The 11,536-nt window shown below is 45.4% G+C and overlaps 4 protein-coding genes across 4 annotated transcripts; 2 read left to right on the forward strand and 2 right to left on the reverse strand.

Annotated features, from left to right (window-relative positions):
- Positions 1–866: 866 nt before the first annotated feature.
- PSV08DRAFT_244371 (uncharacterized protein) lies at positions 867–1,226 on the reverse strand (the record flags this gene model as incomplete). Its single annotated transcript, XM_066092311.1, has 2 exons — positions 867–953; positions 996–1,226. The coding sequence occupies 2 exons, from the start codon at positions 1,224–1,226 to the stop codon at positions 867–869; spliced, it is 318 nt and encodes a 105-aa protein (XP_065949887.1).
- A 1,732-nt stretch (positions 1,227–2,958) lies between these two features.
- Positions 2,959–4,617, forward strand: PSV08DRAFT_359584 (uncharacterized protein). Its single transcript, XM_014224922.1, has 8 exons — positions 2,959–3,220; positions 3,277–3,294; positions 3,360–3,443; positions 3,504–3,641; positions 3,706–3,762; positions 3,813–3,978; positions 4,053–4,115; positions 4,174–4,617. Exons 1-8 carry the CDS (start codon positions 3,102–3,104, stop codon positions 4,477–4,479), a joined length of 951 nt encoding a protein of 316 aa, XP_014080397.1. The 5' UTR covers positions 2,959–3,101; the 3' UTR covers positions 4,480–4,617.
- A 316-nt stretch (positions 4,618–4,933) lies between these two features.
- On the forward strand, positions 4,934–7,505 carry PSV08DRAFT_385263 (glycoside hydrolase; the record flags this gene model as incomplete). The annotated part of the gene is made up of 4 exons (XM_014224923.2): positions 4,934–6,083; positions 6,135–6,909; positions 6,975–7,067; positions 7,124–7,505. The coding sequence occupies 4 exons, from the start codon at positions 4,937–4,939 to the stop codon at positions 7,491–7,493; spliced, it is 2,385 nt and encodes a 794-aa protein (XP_014080398.1). The 3' UTR covers positions 7,494–7,505.
- Positions 7,506–8,829: 1,324 nt separating this feature from the next.
- On the reverse strand, positions 8,830–10,316 carry PSV08DRAFT_244373 (N2227-like protein-domain-containing protein; the record flags this gene model as incomplete). Its single annotated transcript, XM_066092312.1, has 4 exons — positions 8,830–8,861; positions 8,944–9,099; positions 9,184–9,531; positions 9,584–10,316. The coding sequence occupies 4 exons, from the start codon at positions 10,314–10,316 to the stop codon at positions 8,830–8,832; spliced, it is 1,269 nt and encodes a 422-aa protein (XP_065949888.1).
- Between the last annotated feature and the right edge of the window lie 1,220 nt (positions 10,317–11,536).

Raw genomic sequence — 11,536 nt, forward strand, 5'->3', positions numbered from 1 at the left:
ACATCGAATAGATTGGATCTTCTACCTCTTTGTCCAAATCCCTGGCCTCGATTCTATTTCCTGCCTTGCCTATCTGGCCTGGTTGTTGCTTGGGCAACTGTCTTGTGAGGTCTTAGGCCTAGAAGAATGACTAAGCTGTCACATACGTCACCTTCTATTCCCAATGCCCTTACGTCACTCCTTGATCTGTATTTGTTCACTCTTCGCTCACCGGTCGCTAAATCACCGTTCATCGCATTTTACTCTTTACTATTTGTTATTCGTCCTTTATTATTTGCTCTGAGCTTTCAGCTTATTAAGCTGTAAGAATAGGAAGCTACAGAGTAGTGATCTAACTGCTACTCGAGCTATTACTAAATTGAGTAGTTAACTTTGAAATGCTTTCGATACCTATTTGTAGAAGTGAAGTACTCCGACCTGTGTGGAAGAGTGCTAGTAATTGAATAGGTGGAGCATCTTCTTGTTGTCATTGCTAGATAATGTAGCTGATGGAGTAGAGACTCTCCGCGATACATTAGTCATCTTGCAGTTTTTGTTAAAAAACAATTAACTCAAATCAACAGAGCGAAGATCTACGCCACTGGTCCGAAGACAACTCTTACTTCCCTTCGATATAGTCGAGTCGCTGGCACGATTGGATAGCCCGGTTTTTAATACTCATTATCCTTTGTCCAGATTGGACTTCGTTACGAGAAAGATGTTATAACCATGCAGCCTTCTGGGATTTTGCCACTCTGCATCAAATAGAACAATTCCGGATACTTGTCAATGCTATACTTTGTGGATTTGGGACGGATCTTGTGCCAGTGGGAGAAGTCCATACATTTATTCATTCCGTTTGCTCTCCCGGAAGATACATTGACAATTTAAACAGGTGAAAGTAAAACTGTAACTGATATTATTGGTAGGTGGTTTGGTGCAGTCTGGACGTTGACGAAATGGTAGTTAGAAGTCTGGAATGCAAGTCTAATGCTGAAGCTTGATCGCATGCTTACCACTGGAACAACCATCAGATTCCCACCAATGCGAATGATTGATGGCTCAGCATCTTGAACTCTGACACTGGTGCTGAGAGTTGTCACAGCATGAACCCCACCTCCAGTATCTTTCTGGATTTGGGTCACGAAGTTAGTGTCTAGCAGATCAGTCATCTCGAATACGTTCAACGTCTGCGCATGTTCCCATTGGGATTTTTCAACATCTATGCCAACAGCTTTGAGACCCATTGCTACTGCAGATTGAACGGCTACGACGAGGAACCCACTACCAGCAAAGGATTTGAAATCTCTTTAAACATTGCTTACTTGTAGGTACAAGAAAACTAATGCCGAGCACTGCGATCCACTAACCAGGTAACAAAGCAGCTTCATTGACTGTGTGGAAGGGGGTCAAACGAGCGCAAAGCGAAGGCGCCGCGGTCTCAGGATCTATCTTGTCTGATAGACTTATAGCCTGAACCTCCTCAACCAGGGTGTATCAAGCTATAATCTCGTCGCCATAAGAGCCCTGAAAAGTTACTGATGGGCAAGACAGTGACTTAATATCACGGCCGCGCCGCGATGACGGTATTGGTAGAGTTGCTAAGCGACCGAGTAGTGACGACTCACTTTCTGTGCAATTTCACATGCAAACCTCCCAACAAGACTTTGATTAGATAGAGTACCACGTACAGTAAGCTGATATATATATTCAATAAGTTTAAGCTCCTGTCGTGGTGCCGCGCATGTTGATTTTGGTGGTAGGCCTCGCGGGAGGTGGTCAAACCTTGGTGGCGCCGCCTCTGCGTTAATGGCTCAGAACTAATTTTTGAGCAATTTGGTCATGTACAAGTTTTTCTCTAGGTTCTAAAGCAGATATGACTTCAAGTGTGTATTTGGGGTGATTGTGGCGCGATCGGGTGGGTGACGGTGGTGGTTGATGGGCGGATCGGGCTTGTGGCCGTCCGAGGCACATAACCGTCTGGTACGGTAGCTCTAGATCTTTTCGACAAACATCTGCATTGAGCTGAGCATCTCGTTGAAATGCGTAGGACAATAAGGGGGAGCGAGAAGCCTGTGCGCACCCAAGGCGCTCTCTGGTGCAATGGAATGAGAGTAGCTTCTCTAGCTTGGCGATCAAATTTGGTATAGTAGTAGCTTGCGTCAACACTAAAAGTTATCAAACAGCCACCAAAAGCGCTAGCAGAGCTGAAACCAGAACTGGCAGCCGAACAGGTTAGCATCATCACATCAGGATCGCACAGCCTTTCGAGCAGCTATCGAGGCATCAGCAAAAACGCGTAAAATTCGTAAGAAAAGGTTCATGCAGGTGAACGAGACCCCAATAATTGGCGAAGAAGCTGACTCAATAGCTGAGAAAGAGAGTTTTGGGTGTTAAAAAGAGTGACAAACTGGCGAAGGGGGCACGCGCAGGGTGGCGTTGGTGGCCAAATGGGGCACAACTCCTGCCTCACCCAGCAAGCTGTGCAGCCAATTCAGGTGATGCAGCCACCCCCTTCCACACGAAAGTTGATACACTTCTTTCTACGCCAGCACACATTTGGCGGAAAAACAAATTTCACCAAACCATGTAGCGTCGGAAGGTTTATCACTTTTCAAGCGCAGGAGGTGCAGCGAAGGCACGATGCATGCCAAGATCCAGGGAACATAGCCCAATTACGTGGTGTTCCTGAAACTTGTGAGAAAAAAAGCAACCCACTCACGAAGTCTATTAGTAAATTTGCGGTGAGAGTTTTCCATATTTATTGATTGGCTAATTAACGGAAGGTAAACCCTAGTAGTGCATCGGATGAGAATATGACTGGTTAAGCAGCTGCGATCGGACCAAAGTCTCTGTTCACCGATCAGAGCAATTATTGTCACACAATTTCTACTGAACTGGCTGAAAGGGCCTTTAGTACGCTAACGGCTAGCTTAACCAGCTGTTCTTATAACCGGTTGCCTGAGTAAAGGGATAGGCAGGCTAGTATTTCTTTTGCTCTCAGCCGCTTCCGCGGCTTGAGTTGGTCAGGTCCGAGGAGACTTGGTGTCTGACGCCATTAGTTTGCTAGTGTCCATAAAATATCACTACCAGGGCTTTTTGACTCAAAGCGCAAACGCAAGATGAACACGTCCACCACTACAAATACTCATGTCGTAGCTCCATGGGGTTATGATTTATTACCTTCCCAGAGAGATGTACGAGCGCAATGGAAATCCCAAATCTTTTCTTCGATAGTTGTGTGCGTATTCCTCTACTTGCAGGCTGCGACCCAACATACTAATGTCTTCTGTTTAGAGGTGGTTATTATTGGGAGTAAGTCTTTCATACCCCCTTGTCTCTCCTAAATCAGAATGTCAAATTCCAATCGAAGTTTCTAGTACAATAATATCTCTCCCAAGAGATTTCCAATTCATCTTTCAGCGAAAATTCAATTATGCCACAGTTCTTTTCATTGTGAACAGGTAAGTCAATATTGCGCTCTTCATTTTCGGCCCTTGCAGAATTAGAAGCTGACTCACCAGGGTCTGCTGCATCACCACACTAACCAACTTCTGGCTTTTTGCAGTTTATACTGGCAGTCAGTGTTTGCCAGTGTATAAGATTGCAGGCATTTTGGAACCAGTCACCATATTCACATCACAAGCTTTGTTGCTTATCAGGCACGTATCCTATATCTGACAGTCATGCTGATATCTATACAACAAAATCCTAACGTGTTTGTAGAGTTCGAGTTCTCTACCAAAATAATTGGTATCTCCTAACATTCATGGTTCTTTTTTTGTGAGATTCGCTCCTTATTATGGAAGCCAATGTTTCTAACTTAAATCCAGATTCGTCGGCCCATTGATAGATCTCATAGAGGCCTTTAGAACAACAGGATTCAATCTTCCAGGAAACGTTGGTTGTATGTTTGGCCCGTCTTCACCCTACATATATTTGGTCTTTCTATTTCAAGCCTTGTTCGACTGTTTATGTTTTATACTCTGCATGTACAAGGTGAGCCATTTAAAGGGATTCCTTCTGTTGAAAATAACTATAAATTTACATTGTAGATAGCTGATCCTTTATAGCTCTTTAGAGTTGGACAGGGAGGCGGGTTCATGCGCATTGGAAAAGAAATGGTAAATGGTGGTGTAAGTGGAATAATTCTCATGAATCCCACTTTCTAAATTTATCTAACTTATTACTTAGCTGGTTTACTATATTCCCAATGTCGTTATTCAAATTGCGACGATCATTTTGACCCAACAAAAGGGTATCGAAGACCAGTTCATTTTACCACCAGCAGCAGATGGGATTGCTTCAGCTCAGGCTCTCAGGATTACACGCAACCTGTGGTGGAGCGGGCAAAAACAGAAATACCGGTTAGAAGACCCAATGAGCTTGACTGCCATCGGTTCCAAAGAAGGATCTTTCCCCGGTGAAGATCGCAAGGTAGAAGACTATCGGGCGTTTATGTCAGGACATAATAATCTCTGCAGGGTGGAGATAGCCTGATTGGAACCACGCTAAGACATGGGCACCATTGAAGTAAATAGTATTGTACATGGATAGCGATGTAGCTTCGGGGCTTACCTCTCTATTAAATATAATGTCTTGTATGGCAAGGGCTTGCTCCTTAGAACATGGCCTTCTACAATACTCCCTACCCTTAAATTATAGTAAGCTTAACTCAAGAGACTTGATTTGTTTACAGGACAGAGTGACAAAGTGTTCTTTTACTAAAATGATTTCCTTGGCGCGTGGGGAAAAATCATTAGTGTGGGGAAAAGCGCACATAATACTGTTCGCGGAAATGTTCCCCGAAGATTTTAGAAGTTGGTTAAATAAAGGACGAAAGTGGAGTAGACCAGGGTACCTTTAACCGTGAGCCTCGGACAAAACCCCTCGAGCAAGATGGGGAAAAACTTCACTCCCAACTTCACTCATAAATTTACTACAAGCCTTCGTCGTGATGCGGAAACTGACAATTGCGCTCTTGGCTTTTTCGCCGCTTGCAGCCAGCCAGTTCGACTATTCACAGTATGTGAATCCATTCTGGGGTACTGAAGGGCCAATACCAAATTACACTTTTGGCGGTGGTGCCGTTTTCGTGGGAGCAGCGGTGCCGTATGGTGTGGTCAAATTGACAATGGATACGTACGTCAAGAACACGAGCATTGCGGCGTTGCAAGGTGGATATACGCCCAATGGCCTCATTACGGGCTTCTCGATGATGCATGAGTCTGGCACAGGAGGATGTTCAAAGTACGGCGTTATTTCGCAAATGCCCCTCACAAACATTGAAGCACCGGTCAATCTCTTGGATAATCGTACCTACTGGCAAGAACGTGTTGGGCAAGACCATGCAAGCGTTGGGTATTTCCGGACGAATCTAGAAAATGGTGTCACAACGGAACTGAGCGCAACAAGACACGCAGGAATCTTGCATTATGAGTTCCCAAAAGATGAGAAGAAGCATATTCTTGTAGATGTGTCGCATTATCTTCCAAATGTTGTTGGAGGCTATTGCACTCAGACATTCCGCCAGGGTAAGATCAAGATTTCGCCAGATCGCAAGAGTTATCGAGGTTATGGAACTTTTGCTGGAGGATTCAACGAGGGTGCGCCGTATACCGTCTATTTCTGTGGCGAATTTGAAACAGCACCAGATGAAGCAGAGACCTTCGCTGGCCGTAACCAGTTCCCTGGTTTTAATGCGATGAATCCAGAGCCTCTCCCGTGGCCAGTGTTTGCCTCAGAAAATATGACCACTCCCGAAGGTTCACGTGTTGGAGCAGTATTCACGTGGAAAGGGAACCAGACGACGGTTCGCTCCAAGATTGGGATATCGTTCATTTCAGAAGAGAAAGCTTGTAGATTCAAAGATGAAGAGATCAAGAGCTGGGATATACAAAACACAGTTGATGCAGCAGTCGAGGAATGGAACCGTGAGATTTTCAGCACGATTCGGGTGGATACAGGAAATGAAACTAACCAAGAGCATCTCACGCTGTTATATTCATCGCTCTACTTCATGCATCTCATTCCATCTAATCGAACGGGCGAAAACCCACTCTGGCAATCGGAAGAACCATACTGGGATGATTTCTACTGCTTATGTGGGTTCCCTATCTCAACTTTGCTTGTCGCATATTGACCATGTTAACTAGGGGATACTTTCCGTAATACGATAAGCCTTTCCCATTTGATTCAAACCGACGCATATGAATCGCAAATTCGCTCACTTATCGACATTTGGAGAAATCAAGGTTACATGCCCGATGGACGTTCGGGAAATGACAACGGTCTGGTACAAGGCGGCAGCAACTCTGATAATGTGCTTGCAGATGCTTATGTGAAGGGTCTCCGTGGCAAGATCGATTGGGCAGACGGCTATGCTGCTATGGTGAAAAATGCCGAAATACCTACTAATGGCAGCAACAAAGAGGGGCGAGGTGCAGGAGGGGATTGGCTGCAGTACGGATATGTCAGCTCGTCTATGCCCAGGAGTATTTCACGAACTGTCGAGTATTCGCTGAATGATTTTGCTCTAAGCCAAGTCGCAAAGGGTGAGAAATCTGGCGACGTGTCAAGATATTTGAAACGATCGGCTGGGTGGCAATTACTCTGGGATCCCAGTACACAAAGTGTGAACACTTCGAAAAACTTTAGTGGCTTTCTTACTCCAAAGGACAGGAATGGCACATTCAACCAGACCGACTACAATCCAGCAAAATGTGGCGCTTGCTCATGGTCGTCATTGACATATGAAGGCACACCTTTTGAATACTCTTTCACGATTCCTCATGACATGAAAACACTGATAGAGAAGATGGGTGGACCTCAAGGTTTTGAGGAGCGCCTTGATTATATCTTTGTCCCATACACCAGCCAAGCTGACCTTGGGCCAAATGGCGCAGGGATCAACACTATTATGAACATCGGGTAAGAAAATGCTTCTCAGGCTTCCATAAACTTCAACTCGAAGCAACACTAATGGATATTCTCAGCAATGAACCAGACTTTGCTACACCTTACCTATACAATTATCTCAACAAACAGTGGAAGTCAGTAAATAAATCCCGCTCACAAGCCAAACAATAGTATGTTTTCAGTCTCACTTTGCTTCCAAGGAGGTGTGCGTTCGCTGACCATTTAGCTTCCGCAACACCACGAACGGTATGCCTGGCAATTCGGATGCCGGAGCCTTGAACTCTTGGCTGATCTGGCAAATGCTGGGTCTCTACCCAATTGTGACGCAGCCAGTGTACCTTCTCGAGTCGCCTTGGTTCCGCGATATCAACATGACGATCAGTAGAGATAAAACCTTGCGAATTACGGCGAATGGGATTGCCGAAGATAGCTTCTATGTGCAAGGCGTGAAGATCAATGGAGTTCAGTGGGATAGAAACTGGTTCAACCATGATGACGTTTTCCACGAAGGTGGTACCATCGAATTTGATCTTGGCAAGCAACCTGTAGTGTGGGAGAAAGGTGACTTGCCACCTAGTCCAGGGAGTTTGGGTTAAGAATATCTAGGCAATCTCTTGAAAATAGAATAAGACTAACAATTGCGAATGGAAGTGCAGGTTAGTAGGGGCAAGGATGCGATTAACCCACACTTCTACTGCTTGCATCATGGACCACCTACCGTTGCGACTCTTTAGTCTAGTAAATGCTGATTCGGACGCAGCCTCATGTGCAAAAAGCGCAAGAAAAAGTGTTCGGGTGATAATGAGTGCGAGCAGTACAAGCTCGCGGATCTGCCATGCGCCGAATAAGTACGTATGCCACAGTCCCTGCGCGCAAACGCCGTGCCAACAACACCACCAGCTCTGCCACCACCACCGCTGCCGTCCGACAGACCTCTCTGAGCAGCAGTGCGCGGCAATCGGGCGTGAAAGGCCACCTGGACAGGCTTGAGGCGCTGTTGCGTCGCACAGCCGGGCTGCAACGCGAAAAGCTGCGCCACCAGTTGGTAGCCGCTGCCGCTGACCTTCACCTCCTCAATCATCCTGAACTTTCCATTTAGATCAAGCCATGCAACGTGGTAGTCAAACTCTGGTTGATATTCGCCCCTTACATGTATGCCACCCTTGGTAGTTACAGGCGCTGGCAAATTGTTGGTATAGAGTAGTCCTCTCTTAGCCTGAACTATTACACGTTAAGTAATAGCTTACTTTTCTAGTTTTGTTAGGCGCTTACAGTTAGCCTTGTAGTCGCGTTAAGAGTGCTTCCCGTCGCGTCGTCGACGTATTATTATTTGTAGTACGTCATAGACTTTTTTAGCGCGTTAAATACTTCAAGTTCAATTTCTACTAAGCTTAGAGACTACTACATAAATATTAGCTTTAGTATAGCTTCTACGAGGTTATAGTTGTTGAGACATCACGCGTTGTTGTTGCGACGTTGTCTTGGTAGGGAGACTGCGCCGCTCGGTATGGTGTGCCGCTCGGTGGCAAAACACGTTAGTGATTATAACATTATTACGGGCATATTGCTAGTAACAGCTTCAGCTCGGATGAATACTTAGGGCCGAATAAGTTATCATCGGGACGCGTGTCCTCCCTACTATCATATATCTTATTCTTGAACGCCTAATATCACCCTAAATCTCAATACGGTAGCTATAAGTCAAGACCGAGGGGGGCGAAAGTCATGGGATTCCTAACCTTCCTCTTTGCGCGGCGAACAACCCAGTACGCTGGTTGTAAACAATAAGAGATAGCATAAGGTTATATTGTTGGCTGCTTTTGTGTTTTCGTTGGCCGACTTCGACCCACTGGGTTGTTTGTCGCGCACGGAGTGAGGTCAGGTGCTTTTCCAAAATAGACGACCTCGGGAGCAATCGAATATCGTGCTGCCTCATCTTAATTCCTCCTCGTCGAAGTCCAGAACTGTGTTACTGCCAGTGTTCTAAGTATTTGTGCTACATACCACAACGAGGAATTTTGGATATTTCAAAGGCAAGATACTTACCATAAGTAAACCTTAGTAACGATTCAGGTTGCGCACCATAGGTGCTGTGTATGCTCTTCCTTGACTCATGATTGACATCGAACCCAAGTAGCTCTGCCAATTGAAGAACTTCGTCTGCAGATAGTTGAAGGATCGAAGAACCGTCCCACTTGAGCGCTGTATACACGTCAGTCTATTTTCAACAATTATGATATCACAAGAGAGGAGTAAATCTTATTGATGATGGGAACTCCAACGTACGTCCTAGATTGATCCATATGCCACCAGGCTTGAGCAGCCGATGGATGTTGCTCAAGAAGTCGATCACGTTGTCAGACATATCGATGAAGAACAGAGTGACAACTGCATCAAACTCGGCATCCTGAGGGAACACCTTCAAGAAATCACCCTCGACGAGTTCGACGGTCCTATTGGGCATATGGTCGGGAACAGTTATGGCAGAGTAGCGCGAAGAAGAATCGGCCTGATGCGCCCATTTCGTAACGAAGGGTTGAATTGCGTGCTGATGTAGCGAGGTAGTATGGTTTGCCAGCAGGTGATAGATAAGTATGGACCCGTAATCCAGATCATTGGCTGTGACATTGTATCCTGTACTGATATGAGAATACTGTCTGCATTTCGAGTAGCCAGAGAAACGTACCAGCATCCGCGATATCACTTGCGAGCCTGCCCATACCACACCCTGGAACAAGCACCTTTCTATTCATACTGTTCAGTCCAAAATGTTGTTCAAGAGCTTCCAGAATAGGTGGAAACACAGCCCGACGTTCATTCAAGCCCTGCGTGCTCCAATCCCGCACAAGGTGTCCAAAAGCTGAGTCTACCAGTCCGAAATCAACTGGTGCTTCATTCTCTAGGGCTTCAGGGCCAGTATTGTACAACTCCCTTCCCAGTTGTGCCACTTGTCCTGTAAGTCGAGCATTCATTTCAATGCCCTTCCTAGCTTTCTCGAAGTGCAAACTATAGCCAAGTTTATTGCTTATCAACTTTTCTTTGGAACTCTGCTTTGAGTATCCCCCATGCTTTCGTTGGATAGCATTGCTTGCGAGGAGTGGGTACTTTTCGAAGGAACTGATCGCAGTTGCCACCCCATTGGGGAGAATAGGATGCTCTGTACTTCTGCAGTCTCTACTAACGTTCATCGACTTGATAGACGTGACAGCAGTTGCGAGATCTTCTGGTGACATTTGCATTGGAATGCGCCCAGGCGGTGAGCTGAGTGCAAGATGAAGGTTCTCCGCGCACGCAGATAAAGTGGAAAGAGTAAGCGCAACGTCAGATAGGCAAGCGGGGCCTCGCAAGGCAAAATAAAATGAAAGAATGCCGCCCACCAGCAGGGTAGTGGAGTGGACGGGATGGAAAGAGATCGTCATGTTCTGGCTGAGCTTCGAGATGATGTGGGGCAACGGGGTGTTTTCTACTTCTAGTATCTAGCCAAGCCTCTAGTATCTTAAATGTTATTAGTATCTCTAGATTTCCTATCTTCGTAAGATGCTAAGTCACGTGATTAGCGCCACGCGTTGATTATTACCTTCTAACGTGGACATCCGTAGGCCCCTTACCTCCCGTCCTCCGTCAAGAAGAGAATCCTTCTTATTACTTGTAACAAGCGTCTACCATTCGTCGCACGTCGATAATATAGAGCGGAAAACCACGTTAGTTAAGGTCTGGAATCCACTATATAAGAGACTGCTCTTCAGTAGGCGATAGCCTACGCCTAGCAGATACTATCTCTAATCGTGGCTAGATACCGCGGAGGCGCGTTTAAAGAGTTAATTCTAGAACGTCGTACGCTACTATAAGTATACATACTAATTTGTTTTTAGATTATTACGATAGGTAGATATGTTAGGATAATGGTAGTGGAAGGGGTACGGAAGTAGCTGCTTGTTCTACTAGTAGCTCAGAGGTAGAGGTCTCTGCCTTCTACTTGTCTAGTAATAGACTTAGAGGCAGCTCATCAAAGTAGGAGATAAATAAAGAGACTAGAGGAAGAGAATAGAAGGTAATTGTATTGTAGTTGACTCTCTGTGAGGTGCATTCACTTGTTATTGTCTCTTTCTTATCACTCTTGGTGCTTTTTTCTCTTATCTTTCTACCTAGCTACTCTACTGCTATTTATACCTTCAGCCTCAGGGTTCAGTCTGGTTCGTTGACAACTTGTTGAATTGGTTCATAGAAAGACTGGTTCAGGGTAAGGTTGTTGGATTAGTTCAGGGTAAGGTCGGAGAACAACTGGATGGCTTATCTCCAACAAGATATAGCAAGATAAAGTCTACCTTCACGAGAAGTCTATATAGAGCGTTGTTGTCGCGGCATAGTGGTGGTTGTGGAGAGAGTTAGGTCAGGTTAGGTGGGGTGCGCAGCTTACTGGTGGCGCACGTTAGTTAGCTTGCTTACAGAAGCCGGAAGCTGCAAGTGCATAAGTAGCAATCCACATCTTCATCTTTCTAGCGGTATTACGCAGAACAACTACCGCTCTGAGAAACTATTATACAATATCCCCTTCCATTCCCATAACAATCGTAAAGTGATGTCCCGTGATATCCATTACAAGAAAGCTATACAAGTCAGATTCTATTATTATTATTAT

The sequence above is a fragment of the Bipolaris maydis genome (genome assembly GCF_028858645.1).
Source record: "Bipolaris maydis strain C4 unplaced genomic scaffold PSV08scaffold_2, whole genome shotgun sequence".
Taxonomy (NCBI): Eukaryota; Fungi; Ascomycota; class Dothideomycetes; order Pleosporales; family Pleosporaceae; genus Bipolaris; species Bipolaris maydis.